The sequence below is a fragment of the Plasmodium inui genome, assembly GCF_000524495.1.
Source record: "Plasmodium inui San Antonio 1 unplaced genomic scaffold supercont1.1, whole genome shotgun sequence".
Classification (NCBI taxonomy): Eukaryota; Apicomplexa; class Aconoidasida; order Haemosporida; family Plasmodiidae; genus Plasmodium; species Plasmodium inui.
In genome coordinates this window covers 620,387-642,214 of record NW_008481835.1, presented here as the reverse complement: position 1 = coordinate 642,214, position 21,828 = coordinate 620,387, and the positions used below count along the sequence as shown (strand labels likewise).

Genomic DNA, 21,828 nt, shown 5'->3' with positions numbered 1-21,828 from the left:
CGCAGTAAGAGGTCACTGGCATTTTGCTCCCAACCCGATGAACGCAAACCGATAAGAGCATTCACATCTCATATGTATTACGCACAGGAGGGAGATAAATTAGTAAGCACGTGACTCGTAACATATGCAGGAGCGCCCATACACATGTACCCCCACATCTGGCAGCTACGTCCAATGCGATAAAACTGTGTATTTCTCTAATGAAAATAAAATCCCCTAGAGGAAAAAAAGAGAAGCAAAGTTCACATATATTTCTACACACAAACACAAGCCCCTGTGACACTCTATTCAATTCCCATTCACGAAACAACGAATAATGAATAATAGACACACCCAAGATGAATACAGCTTGAGGAGAAGTATCAACAACACACTGCGTAACAAATCGAATTTGCTTAAAAATGGGGCGAGCACTAGTAGAAAGAGTGCCTTAAAAAAATTTGTCCCAAATATTGACAATTTAAAAAATGAAAATAAAATAAAAACAGAACAAGTCGACAGATTAGATGATAGCTTAAATGACAAAAGTATTCAAGAGTTAATAAAGAAAACGATAAACTTTGATTTACAAAATGAAAAAAAAAAAAATGATAATCATTTTAATGACAACAAAATTAATAAAGTTTTTCCTCCCCATGGAGTAGAAGAAAAGATAAGCAATAACAATTTAAATTTACTAAATTTGGAATACTTAAAGGCAAAGGATGATGATCATGTTATGGAATCTCCTGAAAAGAAAAAAACGTCCATAGATATTTACGAATTGAACAACATAAGTAAAAACATCTTCTACAATAAGAAGACTACCTCCTCTGATGCTCACTTTTTGCCGCTGACTTTGCCATTTTTTACAAATAATGAGAAGCAAAAAAAAATTAGAAAACTGTTCCTCAATAAGGAACGGTTCCTTTTCTACATCCAGCTTCCCAACATGCTACCTGCTGTTCTTCGAAACGAGGAACAAAGTGAAAATAAAGACAACTTAACAAACGAGGGAGGGCGGCAACACACGGGTTGCAAGACGGAAGAAAAGGAACAAATAGAAATAAAAAAGGAAAAAAAAATCATCCAGAAAACCAACAACAATGCATACGAACTCAGCAATGTAAGCACACTACCCAATGGTAAATTTGCAAAGCTAATAATTTACAAAAATAAGAAGATTAAAATGAAAATCAACGATATCTTGTTTGATGTGGATGAAGGATCAGAGTGCACCTTTTCGCAAGAAATCGCTTGCTACATAAAGGAGAACTCGGAATTTATTTTCCTCGGAAACTGCGACAATAAACTTGTTGCAACTCCGAATATTGAAAGGATTATAAATAAAAAGTGACTCTCTTTTTTTTTTTTTTCGTGTGTAGGGTTTTCCCCCATTTTGCGCTGCATTTCTCGTAAGTCTTTTACTTTGCAAACAGGGTTACACCATCTGCGTTACTTCGGGTGAAATATCCTTTCTTAGCAGTGGCTTCCATGAGTATTTATTTTGAAGGAAGAGATCCCCTTTTTTTTTTTGTTTTTTTGTCTCAATTCCTCTCACGATGAAAAAGTAATATACATCAAATGACTAAAAATGTCTTCATCAGAATCCACCACACCATACGCATATGTACGTATATGTCAGTAGATGAGGACACATTTTTGCTTTCTCCTTTTTGGCGCATTTATTTAGCTACCCCGTGTGCTAATAAATCCTGTGGCCGGAAAATGAGGCCACTATAGAGTGCACACAAAAAGAAAACACATAAGAGAAAATATTTAAAATCCCGTGTATTCTTCCAGCAGTATAGGCCAATATGTGCCGCTGCGACGCTTGCCATGTTTGCCATTTTCTCTTTAGACAACCCTGTTGTCCTCCCCAATGGCGCAAGGATGTATAAACACACAATACACATCCTTCAGCACAGGTACCTATGTGCTTCCCCCATGTTCGCGCTGCGCACACATAAATTAACAAAAAAACAAAAAAAAAAAGGTGAACAATTGAAGGCAATTTTTAGGAGGTGTCTTTACTAAACATTTGTATCCCAAAAGTGGAAAAAATATTTTCCCAAATTATTTTAAAGAAATGCGCAAAATGGAAATTACTGCGATGTGATCTTCCTCCTGGTGCTGATACACCGTGTGATTATGTTAATTCAATTTGTCCTTTTGCGTGCGCATGGTACAATCACAGTAATAGCCTTTTTTTCCGTTCTGCGTTCTACAATAGTAAACCCGTTTATACAAGAATATACATAAAGTGTAAAGCATATAATCATTCTCACTAAATGTGAAGATAAAAAAAAAATGGGTGCCCTATTATAATTGCCATGTGCTGAACGTATACCGATAGTTGCGTAATTTAAAGAGGAAAAATTCAGCAGCGAGTGTTTTCAAAGAAATAAAAAATATATATATTCCTAAAAAGAAGAAAAATTCACAAACTACATACCCTCATGTGTAACACTACTTTTCACTCACTTATTTGTGTTGAGCGTTATGTCAGCAATTTCACTTAAAAGCGCATTTGTCTACGGGGCGATGATTGCGATAAATCTTGGAACTGTATAGGCACCCTTAGATTAAATCTTCGCCAAAACATTGTATTTTTGTCATTTAAAAATTGTATTATTTCTACCAAATTTTTTGTTTCAATGTTTTTTTATTCATATTTATTTGTCCCTCTTCTCTCTTTTTTTTTGTTGGCATATCCCCATTTCGTTATTTACTTATTCTTCCCTTTTGAACATGCCCATTTCGCTAATTTCTTATATTTTTGTCGTATTCACATGTGAATGGCACTTGATAGACCATCTTTCAGTTTATTATTTTCTCGTAACATTGTTCCGTGCGCAGATCACACACATGTTGCACGCTCCTGCCCTTATGGCCCCACATGTGCAATCGTGAAGACATCTATGTACACCTATGCAAACGTTTGCGTACGTCTATATATACACATACACATGCGCGATAGAGTAAGGGGAGTGGGCCACTTCTACACACGCACAATCAAATGCGAAATCTGATGATACTTTAAAATGAATAGCGACGGAGTAACTAATGAAGGAGGTGTTGACGAAAGAGTTAATAATGTGAAACATTTGTTTTGTAACAACCAAGAAGAAATTAAAAAAGTAAATGAAATTATTGAAGAGACAGATAAAATTTTGTACAATTTTGCCGTGGACCATGAGGGGTACAGCAAATATAACTCCCTGGACCAGGAGTCCCACGTCTATTTTAAAAAAGTTAACAATGTAGACGTAGGAAAACTAACCCTTGTCTTCCACGACGCCACCAAGGTATGGAGCAAGCAAATTTGCAAAGACTATATACACCGAACAAATCGTAAATAAGATTTTTGCGTGTCACGAGACGTGCCGCCAGCTCGTGCCGCCATAAAATGCTCCACGTAGATTTCAATAACAGAGACATAACTGAAACTTCTACCCATGCAGCTCGAGAAGTTAATAGAAATAATATGGGATGAAAATGGAACCAAAAAATTTGACCCGCATTTTATAGAAGGTTAGGGGGAAACAAATCTGCACATTGAAATGTCCATTCGAGTTCTGAAACTTTTTATTTTGTTTACATGACCTTATTTATTTATTTCTTTTTTCTTCATTTGCTCAAATTTGAACTTCATCCTCCCCCGCTTTAAAATGCGCACCAAACTAGGCAAAATTCTGCGCGTGTATAATAAAGACTTAATCCTACTGCAACAGAGCTATAAGGGCACACTAGGAAACGAGGGAAGATACTTTTACATTCTTGCGCACAAAAAGAAAGTAAGGAAAAGAGTTTTCTCTTCGTCCAGTTTTTCCCATCCGTGTCGGTGCACATCAGCAGCGGTGCGTTAACGCAGCGAAAGATGTATGCACCGGAAAATTGGCACCAAAAGTGTATACCCAGATGTAAATCCAAATGTGTACCCTCCCACATACATGCCTCTCGAACTTCCGTTGAGTCAACCCCTACCCCCGCAGGTAAACAAGGACACCTACTTAATTGCGTGCGCCTCCATAAACGTTAACGATTATAAGAAAAATCAAAACACGTTCAGAAATCCGTTCATCAGTAGTGTCAACTCCTTTTCACTGGACATCGAATGTGACGAAACAATTAAAAACTCCCCGTTACGAAAAATGTTTATTAATGTGTCTGGATATTATATAAGGAGGGAGGGCCCCTGCCTGAATTTTACCTACATTTCTTCTGTAAGTTGTGTAAAGAGTAATACACGTTTGCCCTTTTTGGAAACAAATTGCGCATCTGCGTTTTACACATCCTGAACACATGCACATACCGTAGTGTGTGCCCGCGTTGACAAAAATGGAATGGCATTATAACCGTTTCGTTGGTTTCTCTTGCCCCCTTCATTTCCCCCCCTCGTGACTACAATCCTTTTCCCCAGATCGAACTTGATACGTCCCCTTTGATTCCGCAATTTATCATACGAAAAATTAAGGCAAGTAAAATGTCCCTACTGAGAATATTAAAAAATCACCTCTGAGAATTAAGCATGTAAAAATAAATCGCATATGTTTAGTATATGTTACCTCTGTATGATTCCTAAATTAACATCGTAATTTTCCCTCCATTTTCTTTTTTTTTCTTTTGTTTATTCATTTTTAATTCCCTTTTGTAATTGCAACATGATAAATTTTTTATTTTTTAACATTGTGTGAGCAACCGAGTCTTGTTTTCATCGAATTGAGACATGCACCTTTGTTTATGACCATAACGTAAGTGTACGTTTAGCTTCGGGGAAGCTCCAATGTGTGATATTCATTTGTCCATATCATATGAACGAAAAAAAATTCTCCTCATTCACAGAATGCTACAAATTCGATTAGTAATTGTAAAACTGTATGTTTCAGAAAAGTAAAATTAACAAACGAAAAATTTTTGCAACGAACCCTTTGGATAAGCACTCAAGAGGTGGAGAAAAAATTGGAATCAATTTCAGCAGGTGTACAACTTTTAGTGAATTTCCAAAAAGGGGGGAAAAAAACGCGGAAAATGCACGAAATATGTGTGCAAATTATTGCTACCCCCATTTTTTGGCCTCTTCATTCTCATCTCTTGTAGAAGCCGGTTTTTCATGTAGAGACAATGCTCCTCCCATTGCACGCGTTGTGAAACACCCCCAACACATGTTGCACTTCGATTTTGTTGACTTGTGTCGGTACTTGGCCGGGGATATAATCCACACTTTCGATAGAAAAATGGGGCTTCAAAAAAGTCATATCATACTTTCCATTTCGCACTAGCTAACATTATCGGGAAAAATATAGTCACTCATAAGATCGGCATCGCTGTTTGGTAAAGACATGTGGTTAACCGGATTTATGCTGTACATCTTCTTTTTGCATTTGTCAAATTTTAGGCTAAAATAATTCTGAAGCGGAAGGGAAGAGAACAAACAGGAAAAGTATTACTGGTCAAATGGAAAAAATGGGCAAGTGCGACGACACAGCCATGAGAACATGGCCGTCAAGTATGCGCATGAAGCAGCACGAAAAGGAGCTCTTATGTGCGTTCTTTAATGCTCTCCAGCAAGCACCCACATGAAGAGGCATATCCTCACATGTGTACTCATTCATTTGGCATTACGTCAAAAAGTAAATTCTTAAAGTAGAAGCTTGGAACTATTAACAGGGCGAGCCACGTATAATGCGTTAACGTCTTCTTATTTTTTTTTACAAGCATTTTGGCGTAAAGGGGGATAATGAAAGTAGTATATGTTATCTTTTTTGCAGCTACGGGGTGTCTAGGGTTCCTTTAATTTTTCCGCGTTCTTTCTACTGATCGTTCGAAATATGAAAGGGGGTAGTACTAGTGATTGTTGGGGGCAGATCACTTGAAGATGCAAAGGTTTCCACTTCTGCATATACCTGTGCAAGTGTACTTAACGCATGTGCGCGTACAGTGGGGATAATTGCCCTCAGAATTAAACACGCTGCTTCAAAAAATCGGTTACATGACTTTTTGCACAGATTGAGAGGAAAATGGCCAGAGAATGTAAACAGAGCGTGCAATGGTTCCTTATTGTACATGTATGTAATGGCGTGTTAGCAAAAAAAAATGAAATAAAATAAAATAAATTATGTATACCTTAAATGGTTCAACACATATTTTGGCAAAAAACTGCCACCTTTAAATTTAGGAATTGGCAATTTCGCACGTTTCTGTAGCTATATGTAGGAACGTGCACAGCCTCTTTTTTTTTTTTTTTCTTTTCTCTCCCCCCGCTTGGCTGTTACTTGGACTATGCCCAAAATGGGTAGAAGTGTGAACCAGAAAGGAGAAAACGAGAAGGCAAAAATGAATGGCGATAATTGGCAAAATGTGAAGATAACGTTGTGCAATGAAAAAAAAAAGTAAAAAACGTGTAATGTAAGAAGCAATGAAACGCGGAACGCATGTATAAAAGAACAAGGGACAAGCGAATGCAAAGAACTGCTTCGATTAGATTTTTTAAAACATATCCTATGCCATGTGATCCCTTTTCTCGTCTATGCATCCAGGGCATGCGTATAATTTAAGCAAACGTGTGAGCGAATGCTGAGGGGTACAAATTGGCGCAAACATTCTCGCGTATGTTGGAGCATCCCCTTCTGCAAGTTAAATTGACAAATTTTGTACCGTTGCATGCCAACTTGCTCCCTTTAAGTGATATTTTTTTCCCTTTCCCATTTTTGTTGACCCGTTTTTGGTTAACCGTCGCTTGTTGCCGCTGCTGGGTGGTCGCTCATTGCCAACCTGTCTGGGTCCATTGCTCGTTGATATAGCCCCTAAGGGGCTGCCAGCATCCATCCCCCCAAGCAGAAATGGAAGTAAAATAACAAAAACATGAATTACCCAGAGGACACTTCGCACATGACCAAATGGATCTTCAAAAGCAAAAAAGAGGTAGACGAAATATGCCTAAAAAAGTACAATGACTTTAAGGAAAAATTTAAAGATCACAATGTGACCATCCCAAAATATGCCGAAATTGAAAAAACGAAGCTTTACTTCTCTTACCAACTGACAAACTTTTGCGAAATAAAAAGACTCAAGCCGCAAATAGTGGAATGCGCAATTTTGCTATACAACAGATTTTACTTAAAAGAAATTATATTGGAATATGACCCACGTATTTTAATTTTTACGTGCATAATCTTAGCAATAAAGTTGGAAGGATATGGACGATTATACAAAATGAACGATTTTTTTAACGACATTGACATTAATTTGGACAAAGTACTTGAGCATGAAAATGTCGTTTGTTCATCGCTAGATTTTGAAATCAATTTTTTGTACACAAAGGAATGTATCTTTTACTTAAAAAGTAAGTTCCTAAATTATATAAATAAATATATAAACAAAGATAACGAAATACAGAATTCATTTGAAAATATTTGTAACCAAATTTACGTCAACACAGTACAGGACTGCTTAAAAATTATCGAAAGTTTTGCGATTACCTTTACTTATACACCTGCACAGATAGCATTGTACTGCTTTGTAAATAATATAAAAATTAATTTCAACATAGTTAATGCTGATAAGTTTATTCTAGAATTTATTACCAACAATAATCAAATTCTTTTTCAAAAATTGAAAAACAAAATTGATGAGCTCCATGTAAGGTATAAGGACCACCTCGATTTGAGGAACACCTTTGACGATGAAAACACAACTAGACAGATCGGAGAAACATTGGACATGTGTATTGATATTTACGAAATCTTAAAAAAGAGAAAAAGTAGCAAAAAATCGAAGAAGAAAAAGTTAAACAGCGAAGATTATGCGCGAAGTGAGGCCCCCAAAAGGGTTGATATCAAGTAGATACGTCAAAAGGGGGAAGCAAAAAAAGGGGGAAAAAAAAGTTGTACACATAACCAAGTGGTCATTTACGAAACAAACATTTGGAGAGGATCCCCCCCCATTCCGCGAATGGTGATCTTACGTTGCAACGTTGTAATTCGTCTGATAAGCCTCTTTTTTCTGAGTAATGGGGAATTTCGTGCCGAGTCCGTGCCTATGTTTCTTCTTAATTACCGAGCCTATGATGTTTCATTTGTGCTGAAATGTGTATGTCCATATGCAACAGCGAGGGAAAGCACAGGGCAGCAGAGAAGCACAGAACAGCGCAACACTTTAACTCAATTGCGGAGGGGGTCCTGGAAAGGCTTAGAGTTTCGCAAATCCCGGTGACATAATCCCATTTGTAAAAGGGAAGCCTTCATGTTTTCCTTTTTTTTTTAGATACTGCACATTTGCAAAGTATGGTAAGTTCCTTTTCTTGATTTTTAGTTTCAATCCTGTGGACATTTCCGTGCTCTTCATTTTGCCAAGTTTCACGTGCACCGTGGTCAGATTTTGGTGCTACATTTTTTTTGTTCAATTTTTAAGAAAAAGACAATGGGAAAAGACGCGCGGAAAAAGTGGGAAAGAAAATGAGAATAAAAAACGGAAGTGCAGTGATGAGGACATATAAAAGTAACGCTGCAACTAGGGGAGTCGTTCCACTTAAGAGTTTCTTGCCGTCCCACTTAACTGTTTCCTGCGGTTCCATCATTTCTGTCCTCTTGCCCATGTCGCAATCTTGCTGCGGGTGCTCAGCGCGTCGCTCCTACTCATTAATGTACGAAAACGGCGCAACCAGAAAATTTGATCTGTATTTCATTTTAACGTTTAAAAATCTTAAAATAAACGTGTTGCTGTGGAAAAATTCGTTTAGGTCTTTTATACTTTTGCTGTTCGAGTAAAATGTAATGCAGTAAAATCTACCAAAATGAAATGTGCCTACCTTGGGCTTCTTAATGCAGAAGGCGAATTTTCTCCAGCCCAAATCGTTGATGCTGATTATATTGCCATTGTATTTGTTTACTATAAAATGGAAGTTTTTCATTAAATTCTTCACGTCGTCCTTTTTTATGTGTTTATTTAGGGCAATGTAAGATTCGTACAGAACCATTTTTTCTTATTCCTTTTTTCGTCATTGTAGTATGCGCTTACTGTGGCCCCTACTGTGTACTTCTCTGGGGGTCAACAGGGAGGTAATTAAGCATGCACACAGGTTTGGAGACGTAGGAAGGTACGTATACACGTATTTATATGCGTAAGAATTTTTGTACGTATGTGCGTGCGAGTGACCACTATGTACATTATCGCCGGACATCACTGTGATCACCTTCCACGTGGGGTCATGTCACATGTTTCATTTCATTTTATCGACAAGTTGGGCGTACATAAAATTAAAGAGCTATTGCTTATGCGTAAACATAATTGTAACGTACCCCTTTGAGAAGTGAAGTTAAATTTTCCACATTCGAGCGAATGGAACGAAGGAAGTGTGGATGTACAAAGGAAATTTAAAAAATATCAAATCGTTTAGCCCACAAGAGGAAACAGTGTAAGAAAATTGAAACAGAAGAAGTTAAGAATCGTGCATCGGAAATGCATACGCCACAAAAATAAAAGATTAATTACATCTAAGTCGAAGCATAAAAAAATAAGCATTATAGAACAAAGTCGTAACCGATGTAGAGGAAAAAAAAAAAACAAGCTATAACATAAATACCTATCAAAATTTTAAAAATAAAAACTGAAAAATAAAAAATAAAATTACAGAATTCCTCACGCGCACATTTTTCCTATCTTATGTAGCACGGGAAAAAGAAAAAATAAAAACTAAACAAAATCAGTAAATAATCCCCCTCAAATGGTAAAAAAAGAAATAGGAAAATTTAATCAAACTGGTGATCCAATTAGTCCATCTTGAATCGACTGACTTTTGTAACCCCCACAATTAATAGAAACATTTTTTTTTTGCTACTTTATAACAAAAAGAGATAAATTGGGAGATAAGCAAAAAAACCGGGTGTAGTGTTTACGTCCTTAGCTTTATCTTTACTTTGTATCCGAGGAAGACTGAGAGAGAAAAAAAAAGGGCAAAACATTTGCATCAAAATGGGGTTACTTATTTTACTTCGTTTACCTGTACGCGTAACATTTTTTACATTAGGAGTAAAATATGCAGCCGAAGTGTGCGTGGACTCGTAGAGGCCTATACAGACACTGCGCAGAGCACACATATGCATCATTACGTGGAAGGGCTGCAAAGTCACTTCTTCGATGTTGATCAGCTGCTTTATGAAATATTCTGCACTGACATATTTCGTCTTCTTGTTTTCGCACACAAAGTCAATCAGATTGCGGATTTTTCCATGTGGCCATTGCAAATTTAGCTATAAAGGAAAGCATCAAAACGGGTAGAAAAGGTAGTCATTACAGTTGAGTGGACAAGGGAAATATGCGGATAGGTGTAACAATTTAAGAGGCTTATTTTTCAAACAAGATAGAACTGGCCTCCTTCCCTACCTCTGTTAAGATTCTTTTTAAGCTGTTCACATCAATGGACGATAGCGAATTCCATGGGATTCCATACACTTCTTCGAACAGCGACTGTGGGTTGAGGTGGAACAGGTGGTGGATGTTTAATTGGGGAGGGGGTGCATTTTCGTAGGCAAAGATGTGAGCTAATTGCGGAAATGTAATGGTGGTTGCCAAGAATGATGCACATAATTTATCCCGATGTGCAATTTTTTTTTTTTTGTCTAATTTGTGCTCAAATTTGCTCTGTTTACCTGAACGGCGTTAATATCCAACAGTTCAACCAAAATTTGCTTCACTATAATAATGAGAACAAAAAACTCTTCCTGGTTTAGGCCTTTTTTGTTGTTCCTGTCGAACACTTCCAGGAATTCCTACAAGAGGAAGGAATGAAAAAAAAAAAAGGAAGGTGGTGGCCAATTCTCACAAATGGGGAAAGGTGTGTGTGTGAGGGGGGCGATAACCGACGGTATAGCTTTTCGCACCATAATTGATACAGAAACCCATTCTATGCTGTGTTGTGCTATATTATACTGAGCACAGCAAGAGCACCCATTTTTATTTCATCTTGGCGCCCCAATCAAGACTCCCAATTTTAAAGCTTATATTGTTTCGCTTCCATTTGGTAGCATTACCTTGATGTCGTTCTCCGACGTCAGATTAATTCCTTGCGATTTTAAAAATTTAAGAATTTTCGCGGAGTCTATAATTCCCCTGTTTTCTTCATCCAAGCCGACCCATATGCTAAACATTTTCTCCTGTATATTTGACGGCACTGTGTTTGATTTAATGAGGAGCTGCCTCCAGAAAACTTCGCCGCCCTCCTTCAGGGCATGTAACGTGGACTACAAATGGGGGGAGGGAAATACAGCGCATGAATGTTCGCAATAATAGGGAAGCAAAATAGGAAGGGTAAAAAAAACGAAGCAGTTGTGATAAAAAAAAAATGAAAAAACAAATCGACAAATTGATGTAGCACATCAACAAAAAGGCAGCGCATGAGAGGAGCACCTTTATTTTTATGGCGTCAATAAATTCCGATATTCTCTTTATGTTGTCCGATCTTTCGAATTCCCACACCTGCCGCAGAAAGGGGGAATAAAGAAATTATGTCATGTGGTGTGTGCGTGCATCTTGTTTCCATCTTGTGTCCACCTCGCGCCCACTGCGTCTTAACTCGCTTACCTTCTCCAGCAGCTTCGTATCAATTAAATACCCCGTTTTGCTGATCATAATGTTGTAATAAATGATATACTGGAGAATAATCAAGAAGAGGAAGATGCACACACATATTGCCAAGCTCCCATAACTGTACAGTTGGAACCACGTTATGTTGTCAACTCGTAGCAAAAATATCCAACAGGAGAGAATGATTAGAAAGCAGAAACATAGGGTCTAAAGGGTGGTAGTGAAAAAGTGGAAATGCACACAGGATGGGTAATATAGGCATATAGGAAGGCACTAACGAGTGCGAAAATACAACCGCGCAATATTTTTCAATCGTGAATAATGTCATCACTCCGCTTAATTTAAAACTTCTCAATCTGTGAATCTCTCCTATGAGAGATGGCACTTGTACCCTCTCCATGTGCTTACTTGGAAGATAAAGTTAATTAGGCGGGGTCCGTTTCCCCAAAAATAAAACAGCTGCTCATGCTTGTTCGGGAACGTAGTTTTGTACAGAAAATAGTTTATTGCTGAGGGGTACACAGACTGAACATTCGAAAAAAGAAAAAGGGGAGAGGCGCATAATGGAAAATGTATTACTATAAGATGTGAATCCTTAAATATACGTACGCCTATATGTATGTGTGTCAGGGGGTTGAGTGTGGTGTGCGTTTTCTCTTTTCACCTGCTGTTTCAACAATTTGTAGTATGGGGTGATCTCCTTTTTGCTCTGCTCGCACGTTTCAATGTGGTATCTATTTAGTAGGTACTTCGTAATGTTTCTCGGCAGTAGCTTGCTGTCTATTTTGTACAGCTGCAAAACGGGAAATTAGGGTTGATTCCCGCCGTGTGGATAGGCGTCGCGGCGAGAGACCACTGACAGAAGTAGTCATGCGCTATATATATATTTATATATACACACACACATACGTACATTTAGGTGCATATTATTTTGCGAACCCGAAGCACGATATTCACTTTTCTATTACGTAGAAGAAGATCAGGAACAAGCCCACGATGCAAATGAGGGATAGGCAGTTCAGAAAAATAACCTCCGCCTTCAGCCGTATGTTAAAAAAGGGCCTACACGAGAGGGGGACAAAGGGGTAACAAGTGGAACGAAAAGGGAACAAAATGCGTTGGAGGTAAAGTGATAAGGAAGCAAAACGCGAAAGACACCCTATCTCCAGCAAACAAACTCGTTGGGGACTTTCCATCATGGCAGATTCTGTCATTTCAACCAGTCTGTACCTTAGAGAAATGCACGCGAACACCAGAAATAGGATTACGGCGTTGGGTATTTTTATTAACTTGACGTTGTACTTCAATAAGCAAGCTCTCATGTATTCATAGTAGTAATATCCGTTCGGGTCTAGTCCTGGAATGCTTATCGCGTCGACATTTTCGGAAAAATCGTATCTACAAGGGGGAGGTGGGAGAAATGGACCGAATGTTAAAAAGAGTGCGTAACGAATGGGGGGCATTCCGCGCGTCTTATCCGCATCTTAGCCGGGCCCTTTCCGAAACCTACCGATGAGCTAAATACTTAGAGTTTCTTGAATATCTTAAGAAAAAGAAGAAATTCCTGAAGCACCCTTTCCGGGCCTCTTTCATTTCCTTGGATAAGTTCGAAATGTCGCAGTTGTCCGCTTCGGAAAACCATTTTAATATTCGCCTTGTCACAAAATGTATGTTAATTATAAATAGGGAGTAGCTGCGAAAGGGGAGGAGCAAAAAAAAAGGAATATTTTCCATGAACGGAAGCAGTAATAATGCTTGGAAGAGAGTGCAACAATCTGATCACTCTCGCACAGTTACGTATGTCCTCCAAGGTGAACTGACGCAACAAGGGAGCAACAGAACAACGGAGCGATGGAACAACGTTGGGACAACACTCCCATGTGCGGGTCCCCCTCCCGCCTATTTGACCATAATTTACCATATGAGAAAATTCATCGAGATGAAAAGTATCTTCTCAAATATGATCTCCAGAAGGGGTTCCACATTGTGCAATACTTCGTCAACATTTCTTTGTCGCGGTAGAATCTAGAAAGGACGGGTGGCAAAAGAGAAGCATTACCAGTTGAGCACACATTTCGTTTATACGTTTTCGCACATGATAAGAAGCATCATGGGGACATACAACCGTATGTGTAAAGTATAAGCCACACGTGAGCATTTTCTATCTGCCTTAAGTGACCCACTTACATCGTTGAAAATGATTTCGTCGAGTGCCTCTGCCACGTTCGACTGCAGAATCCCCCATATGGTGAGGTTAATTATGGTAATTAGCGAAATCTGCCTAAAAGCGGTATTTAGTAGGTCCTTCCTGAATTGGTCTTTGGAATTTCGGACCCTCTTTTCTATGTAGCAGACTATATTCTGTATAAGTAGGCTAAAAAATAGGGTAAACAATATGATAAAGAGAAAGGCACAGTTTTTTTTTTTCTCATAATTCCATAACATCTTCTTGGCTTCTTCATCAACACTGCAAAATTCTGGACCAAAGGATTCATAGTTACAATTTTTTACAATCAGCTTTTCATGTTCGAATTTTTCATGGATGTTTGATTTTATTCCTAGGATATTTTTTAGATATTTTACCAAGTCGTTTACTTCAAAAAATTCTTTAATTTTGTTTCTTCTCAAATGTGTGTTGAATTTTTCTCCTGCATCCTCTTCCGGGAACATATAAACAGGTTTCTCTGTATAATTATTTTTTTTTTCTTTATTTTCATTAGACATTGGAGACCCCATTTTTTTATTTCCCTCCACGTCGTTTGTTCTGTAGTTTGTATCTCCACTGAGCTGTGGAACTTGATCGTTTTCATTTTTTATCTTGGCCACATCTGCGTAATGATTTTCCTCGCTAGGCGGTACGTCCGAAGATTTGCTTTCCGATCCACTGGAGCCGAAGTAACTCTTCAATGATTGCACCTTTTTGAAAAATTCCATACTTTGCAGGACGTTGCTCAGTTGGGCATTATTAGCATGTTTGACTTTTTCCCCCTTGTGTTCCTTCTCAATATTTTCGGTGTTATCTACATGGTCGTGTTTGTTTATGAATTTTTCTGCTGGACCGCTTACTGTTGTCTGAAGGGGGGGGATCTCCTCTATTTCTCCTGTTTCTCTTCCCTTCTCATTCTTCATTTGTTTGTCAGCATACGTTTGTTGATTCATATCTGCAGGGTTGTCTTCTTTTCTTTGGGCAGCCCCATCCTGATCTATTTCACCTGCACTGCTTGTGTCATTTTTGCCTTTCGTACCATGTTCTTTTTCGCCAGGAGGGACTCCATTCTGTTGAGTGTCTTTTTGGGAATGCCTAATCGTTTCTGCAAAATTACCCGCTTTTGCAGCCTTGTATAATTTCCTCAGCTTCTTCTCTTCTCTCCGTTTTTTCTTTATCGTTTCGTCCAAATTGTACTGAAAATATAACAACTTTTTCAGCTTCGCGATATCAAAAAATTCATTGTTGTCTTCCCCCAGCAATCGGCTCCTCGATTCGCGATTGCCGGTATCCCTTTGCTTTATACGTTCATTTTTGTTGCAGTAGGTATGGTCAAAATTTTCTTCTTTTAAAATGAATAGAGCATACGTGGCGGAAATCTGCAAGGCGAAAGGAGGGGGGAGAGAAATCGAACAGATGAAATAAACATGTAGCATGTAGAAAGTAACGTCGTGTGGAAAACGTTTCCGCGGAAGGGAGTAGCACACGGGGACGTTTCTCCTTATATTCTCAATTGGAGTCAGCACAAATAACGCCATGTGGTGCGTGACTGCCTACGCGCAGATGTCGCTCAAGTTTCTCATGCAGAGGGGAGAAACCTCCATTGGAAAAAAGACTGGCAATTCGTAGGCGCATACAGAGGCATGCATGCGCAAACGCCCAAACGTGATTGAGCGTTGTTCAAAGGGGCTACGATAAAAATAGTTTTTTCCCCCTTCTCTTGGTCTTCTCTTCTCTTTTTTTTTCTCTCTCCTCGCTTTCTTTTTTTCCCCTCGCTTTTTTTTTTTTTTTCCTTTTTTTTCGTTTCTAACGAACACATAACAAAATTAGGAGGTGGAGCCTTAACATGTTCTGGGTCCTGCCACAAAAAAGGGGGAAAAAAGGAAAAGGGTGACAAAATGTGTACTTTTTTTTCTCAATATGCAAAAATGAGCTTCTATTTTATGCATTAAATTTGTACTGTAGAAGTTACACCTTGGAAACTATGCTCTGCTATCGTTCACGCATTCTGCTCTATCTCACTGTATTGTTATTTTATTTTTCATATGGTGTATTTCGCTGATCTAACCTTAAGAATGACTTTGTCTTGTAATTTTAAATTCAGTTACCATTTATTGTCTACCTTGTAATATTGTAACAATTTTCATGTTTTTTTTTTTTTTTTTTTTCTACAAACTTGCTAAAAAGGTAAACTATAGCTTAATAACAATTCAGAAAAATCATGCTACAAAGTAATAAGGTAGTTTCATCAATGGAAGGAGCAATTCTGTCTTTTTAAATGCACGTGGCCACACTAGTGAAACATCTTCTCGATATTTGCATTGCCGACATGTCGCAATGGGGTTTCTCTATTTTGCTGTAATTATGAATATTTTTCATGTATAGTATGACAGACTTTTTCTCAATTTGGCACAATTTTTTTTTTTTATCTATTATGCATGTTTCTATTTTTTCCAACTGCCTTTCTTTTGTACACATTCGAATTTTTTTATCCCAAGGAGGAAGGTGCCAAAAGGGTGTAAAAAAAATAAAAAAAGGTAAAATTGGACTACCTATTGGAAATTACCTGCTATATATAAACGTACACATAGCTAACATATCGTTATTTATCGCTTTACAATTTTTTTTTTTAGTTTCCAAGAGGAATTTCTAAATCTTAATTACTCCCATTGGGTAGCAATTGCAGTCTGTAAAACTATTTGGGAGGCAGTGCAATCGCAGACACAAGTGCAAATCTTTCGCAGCAGCAGTAAATTTAGCCATTCGCAATGTATGACAGTATTAACTGACAATCTCATTTAGCATTGGCACACAATGTTGCCAAATAGGAAAAACAGACAATCGAAGCAAATAAAAGTATGATACACATTTGTACGTAAAAAATATTCCCTGTTATTTTTAACCGATCGCACACTTCCAGACAGAACAAGATGTAGGCAAGCAGGTGCACAATGACAAGTTGTATGGACAATGTAAAAAAAAAAAAAAAAAGAAAAAATCAGAGAAAGATAAGGTAAATAATAAGTAACACATAATTCCTTTTTTATACACAAAATAACGATGTAGCAGTTTTGCTAATAACAACGATTAGTGCGCCACTGCGTGATTTTAACAATTTTACAAAATTGAGCATGCTGCCATTTTGATTGTCTTATCATACTTGCTGAGAGTTTCGCTGTAGAATGTTCGGTATTTTATTGTCATACACTCGCCTGTTCAGGCTGATTAAATTCGCTCCAGTTGTTGAGGGCCCAATTAGGTTTTTCCTGGCACGCGGCGTGACACAATGATTACAGGATGATAACGTGTTGATTGCGCTTTGCGCGCGGTTTTCTTCAAATGTAGTACCAGATAAATGGCTACCCCAGCGGAAACCTCTTTCCCTGCACCCATGTTTACAAAATCGTGTCATGGAAAAATGACTATTCCATATTTTCCCCATTTGACACATTTTAGGGAATTTTTTTTCCTTTTTTACTTTTTTCCTTGATCATTTCGCCGCACCAACAACTTTTACTCCCACCTTCTGAACATAACATTGGAAAGAACCGAAAATTGGGAGGCACGACGGGGGTCAACTTATCGTGACCTCCCAGTCGCCGTAATACTTAATTTGCTTTTTTCAATTTTTCTTATTTTTACGTGCGAAGCTTTTGCTGAAGTTTTCACTTGTCGTTGCCGTGTTGTTGGTCATGACAAGGAATTTTACTATACTAAAAAAAAAAAAAAAAAAACAAAATTAATTAATTAAAGCTGATAGGAGGAAACTACCAGAGGGGCAGGGGAAATCCATGCTGTGTATTTACATATGTGTGCACATCATTTTGAGGCAAATGTGAGACTCCCGTGTCTGGCAATGAGCCATGGGCATGTGGGAGGGGCTGCCCCTTTCACTGATCAGTGTATAAAAAAAAAACCAAAAGAAATGGGGCAAGGAAAACAGCAAATTGTAGAAGCAAAATAAAGTGGCAACATAAAATCGCCAAGGCGAATCGATTAACACAAAAACTGAGGTGAGACGCATATTACCACATATTTACCCTACCATGTGTCTTTTTTTTTTTTTTTTGGTGCAAGACACCTACACCAAGTGATTTGCGCGAACAGTTGGAAAAATTTCATGCTTAGGATAGGTGCACACATGGCACAATGGGGTTGAAGGGATAGTAGGCACTAACCTGACGTATGTGCGCGTTTCCTTCCCCCCTAAACATTATCAAACACGACATTTGTTGTATTCTCCTCTATTTCTGTTAACTTGTTCGTAAAAAGTTCAACCATCATGGATATCTGCTCGTTGACATCGTCATACATCTTTTGGTGATGATAACATCGTAGCAATTTAAACGCTTGTGCATTATTATAATATTTTTTTGTTAGGGGGTCAAAATATTTGCCCTCTAAATTGGTGATTGCACATAGGTTATTTTTATTTCTCACTCCTTCCAGATATTCCTTACAATTGTTATAATTGCTGTACATATTTAGCTCGTTCGAATCGGTGACAATATATATTTGTCTCTCCTCCCTGTCCGTTTTAAGTTTTTTCCTCTTTCTTGTTACCGTTGTAACGTTATCACCTACGGTTTTCCTATTATCCTTTGTGTGCGTTCCAAAATTTATTTCATCATTTTCGTTTAAATATTCTATGTGTAAATCTTCGCACTGATCCAGATTATCCAGATTTTCCAAATTGTGCAACTGAATAGGCTGCATTGGTTTTGATTTCTCCATTTCTGTTTTGCTATTCGCATCACTATCGTCTTCGCATTCTTTTGACACCTGATTGTCTTCACTTTTTTTTCTTTTTATGCTCCCATCGCTCACATCATCAGGAACTTCTTCCCCATTGGGTGATCTATTTTCCTCCTTAACTATATCGCCTCTTACTAGGGATGCTGAATTAACTTGGTCTACATCCCTATTACTTTCTACAACGACATTGTCGCAGTTCACATAATTTTGCGCCATGCTAGTGTTACTATCGGGGGCGTTTAGGAGACCTCCACTCAGAGTGGTATTGGCCATTTGTGCTGGGTCTTGCACATAATATAAATCGAGTTCATATTTCAAATTTTCGCTCGATGGAAATGTTTTATCCTTCGAATAGGAATAACTAATAAAAGCATTTTTCGGTCTATGATAAATAATTCTCTTATTTTCAATATATTTTTTTTTCTCTTCTTCCCAGGCTTGTAACTGTAAAAGGGATTGCAAATTGTACTGCTCGGTTATTTTTGCTTCTTCTAATCGTTCCTCCCTTGTCATTTCTCTTTGTGTACTTTTCTGTTTTTTTTTTTTTTCGTATATTTTTTTAAAACGATTTTCCCTCTTAATTCTTCTCAATTCGGAGAGCTTTTGTATTTGCTCCGTTTTCTGTCTTGTTGTGTCTCTAGTAGATCTATTAAACACCACAAAGGAGCTATCAACTTTTTTTTGTTTCTTCGTCATCCCTTCGATTTTTAGCGCCTGTGTTGCTTCTTCCTCACCCTCTCCCTTTTTTTTCTTCCCCGATTTGTGTTTCACACCTTGGAGAGCAGTCCTATATTTCCCACCAGGCGCTTTCCTTCCGTAATGCTTCGCCTTCTTCATTAGCTTATGCCTTAACGCATGATTATGCGTTTGTTTTTTTAATTTTTCTAAATAGGAAAACATTTTTTTCTTCTTCCGCTTTATCTCTTCATCATCTAGTTCCTTTTCATTTCTCTCCGCTTCTTCTTCGTCGTAATCGTCCACCTCATCCTCATCGTCGTCAAAATCAGAATCAGTTACATCTATGTATTCTTCTTCTCCTTCGGAATTTACGTACTCCTCGTCTACTTCTTCTTCCTCCCAAATGCTATCATTCCAGAATTTTTCATCTTTTTCTAAGTCTTCCCCAATTAGCTTTTTCAGGTTTTTTCCTCTGTTCTTTCGCTTAGGCATTTCAAGTGCTATTCCGTAATTTTTCAGTTCGTAGTCTTCGTCCTCTTCATCCTCTTCGTTCTCTACATCATTTTGGTCTTCTTCACCGTCTTCGTCTTCTTCGTCCTCTTCGTCTTCTTCGCCGTCTTCCACGTCTTCCACGTCATCCTCGTCCCCCTCTTCACCGTCTTCTTCTTCTTCCTCCTCCTCCGCGTCTAACACATCTTCTTCACTTTCTGCTTCCGCCATCTCCTCCTCCTCTACACTGTCGATGAAGCTTTCGTCCGACTCGCCCCCTACATCTTGCCCTTTTTTTCTTCTCTTACTCCCAACGGATTTGTTCGTCCTCATTAGTTAGCGCGTATATCTAGTTTGTAACTGTAATTTTTCCTTTTTCCTCTCTGAGGGGATAGAAACTGTCTTTAATTCAAACAGAATTTTATTTCTTATTACCATGCCTCTAAACAAATTTGTGCAATTTAAAAAAAATGAGCCCTCTTTTCTTTGTTAAACTTGGAATGTCAGTTCGTTTACCCCTTAGTTGATTCATTCCTGGATACCTGTTCCTATGCATATGTTTCTTGTTCACCTTAATAATATAATAGTTTAACTTACTGTTCATTTCTATGTTGCCTTGGCACACGTACATATGGGAACAAATGTGTTTTCGCTTTACGCTATGGAAAAATTGCATAATTGTGGATTATTTGATGATTATATTGATTGTATAGCAATTTTTTTTTTTTCCTTCTTCTGTTTTCTCTCTTAAAAAATTTTTTCTTTTTTTTCCTTTCGCTCAGAATGAACAATAAAATGGCTTTACATTGGTATTTTTTTCTCGGTTTTTTTTTTTTTCCTTTGTTGCCAATAATGATCTATTATTTCGGTACTCTTTTGAAATATCCCGCTGCTCGTCCCGTGTGTGTCCGTCGTTTTTGTGCGCTCGTTCGTGAATTTATTATTCAAAAAAGTAGTAGCTTTATTTTTTCCGCTCTTTTTGCATATCTTATTCTTATTTTTCCTAGCTTCTTATTTTTAATGCATTTCGATTTCTAATGTACCCCCGCTGTGCTTCACCCTCTCCCCATATCCTGTCACACCACAAAGGTTAGCCAATAAAGCAGTCAACTGAACAGAAGCGGGGCATACAAAAAAGAAATGGGAACAAAGTTGTAAAAAAGAAGTATTATACCAAGAGGGGAACAAAGGGTAAACAAAAAAAAACCACTTTTGAATTATGCCAAAGTCGCAAGTTAATAAAATTAGGAGTATATATATATGTCAGTGCTGAAAGAGAAAAAAGTAGGGTTCAGCGAGGAATGAAAAAAATCCAGGACATTTGTTTTCTCCCTAGGGCTTGTCACGCCCCTTTTGGTGAGCTGCCATTTTAACATCTACAGTTCGTCCTATACATAGGAAAAGAAGAAAAAAATACATATGCATATTATTGTCACATCAGAGGTATACTGGCTATGCGTATTTATCTGCACCCTTCCCCGAACATGTGTATATTATGAGAATTGCAAATGTGCAAAAAAGTGGAAAGACCTACGTACAATTAGTAATAGCCCGTCTATACAGAGACAAAGGAGCCGCCGCGGAATACCCCCTCACCGGTTGGCTTCGTAAAAATGGGAAGAGAAACTACTCCATTGCGCGTCACGAACAAAGCGCATCGGGAGGAAGCAAAAAAGAAGATAGGACGTCGTGCGCGGACCACGAAAAACATATAAAGGACGCCTTCATACATACTGTGAATCGAAGCCTATCTGAAAAGACAAAACAACAAACAAACCTGCATAGCCCCACTGACGCGTGCGAAGAAGTGAGGGAAAAACGAATCAGGGAAAGCTTAAAGAAGTACAACTTATTTAATGTTTATCTTGACAAAATAGAAAAAGCAGCGAGGCAAAATAAAAGAAAACAAAAAATCATCAACATAAATAGCGTCAAACATTACGATGAATATGTTCACATGTTTGACATAGATTCGTTGCTAACTTATGCGAACAGCAAATTCAAGATATTTAAAAATAAGAGGAAATTTCCTGGGAACAAGGATTTTTTCTCACACTTCCTAAAGATACTTATACAGCTGAACGTCATTTTAAATGATTTCTTTTCACATCATGGTGAAATAAACTGTGGCAAGTATT

At 37.9% G+C, this 21,828-nt stretch overlaps 8 protein-coding genes across 8 annotated transcripts in view; 4 read left to right on the top strand and 4 right to left on the bottom strand.

Annotated features, from left to right (window-relative positions):
- Positions 1–316: 316 nt before the first annotated feature.
- On the top strand, positions 317–1,336 carry C922_00149 (hypothetical protein; the record flags this gene model as incomplete). The annotated part of the gene is made up of 1 exon (XM_008815766.1): positions 317–1,336. The coding sequence occupies one exon, from the start codon at positions 317–319 to the stop codon at positions 1,334–1,336; it is 1,020 nt and encodes a 339-aa protein (XP_008813988.1).
- A 1,687-nt stretch (positions 1,337–3,023) lies between these two features.
- On the top strand, positions 3,024–4,501 carry C922_00148 (hypothetical protein; the record flags this gene model as incomplete). The annotated part of the gene is made up of 5 exons (XM_008815765.1): positions 3,024–3,287; positions 3,444–3,513; positions 3,667–3,776; positions 3,975–4,205; positions 4,403–4,501. 5 exons carry the CDS (start codon positions 3,024–3,026, stop codon positions 4,499–4,501), a joined length of 774 nt encoding a protein of 257 aa, XP_008813987.1.
- Positions 4,502–5,257: 756 nt separating this feature from the next.
- Positions 5,258–5,700, bottom strand: C922_00147 (hypothetical protein; the record flags this gene model as incomplete). The annotated part of the gene is made up of 2 exons (XM_008815764.1): positions 5,258–5,389; positions 5,605–5,700. 2 exons carry the CDS (start codon positions 5,698–5,700, stop codon positions 5,258–5,260), a joined length of 228 nt encoding a protein of 75 aa, XP_008813986.1.
- A 1,143-nt stretch (positions 5,701–6,843) lies between these two features.
- On the top strand, positions 6,844–7,824 carry C922_00146 (cyclin H; the record flags this gene model as incomplete). Its single annotated transcript, XM_008815763.1, has 1 exon — positions 6,844–7,824. One exon carries the CDS (start codon positions 6,844–6,846, stop codon positions 7,822–7,824), a length of 981 nt encoding a protein of 326 aa, XP_008813985.1.
- A 787-nt stretch (positions 7,825–8,611) lies between these two features.
- On the bottom strand, positions 8,612–8,956 carry C922_00145 (30S ribosomal protein S6; the record flags this gene model as incomplete). The annotated part of the gene is made up of 1 exon (XM_008815762.1): positions 8,612–8,956. The coding sequence occupies one exon, from the start codon at positions 8,954–8,956 to the stop codon at positions 8,612–8,614; it is 345 nt and encodes a 114-aa protein (XP_008813984.1).
- A 935-nt stretch (positions 8,957–9,891) lies between these two features.
- On the bottom strand, positions 9,892–15,306 carry C922_00144 (hypothetical protein; the record flags this gene model as incomplete). The annotated part of the gene is made up of 15 exons (XM_008815761.1): positions 9,892–9,912; positions 10,089–10,229; positions 10,363–10,446; positions 10,629–10,748; positions 11,010–11,219; positions 11,386–11,454; positions 11,560–11,769; positions 11,971–12,087; positions 12,227–12,355; positions 12,531–12,624; positions 12,793–12,960; positions 13,073–13,255; positions 13,481–13,587; positions 13,750–15,147; positions 15,256–15,306. 15 exons carry the CDS (start codon positions 15,304–15,306, stop codon positions 9,892–9,894), a joined length of 3,102 nt encoding a protein of 1,033 aa, XP_008813983.1.
- Positions 15,307–17,974: 2,668 nt separating this feature from the next.
- Positions 17,975–20,023, bottom strand: C922_00143 (hypothetical protein; the record flags this gene model as incomplete). Its single annotated transcript, XM_008815760.1, has 1 exon — positions 17,975–20,023. One exon carries the CDS (start codon positions 20,021–20,023, stop codon positions 17,975–17,977), a length of 2,049 nt encoding a protein of 682 aa, XP_008813982.1.
- A 1,162-nt stretch (positions 20,024–21,185) lies between these two features.
- Positions 21,186–21,828, top strand: part of C922_00142 (hypothetical protein) — a gene marked incomplete at both ends in the record, with an annotated part of 2,615 nt that continues 1,972 nt past the window's right edge. The window contains one exon of the mRNA XM_008815759.1: positions 21,186–21,773. Within this exon, the coding sequence (XP_008813981.1) occupies positions 21,186–21,773 (588 nt within the window). The remainder of the gene's footprint in view (positions 21,774–21,828) is intronic.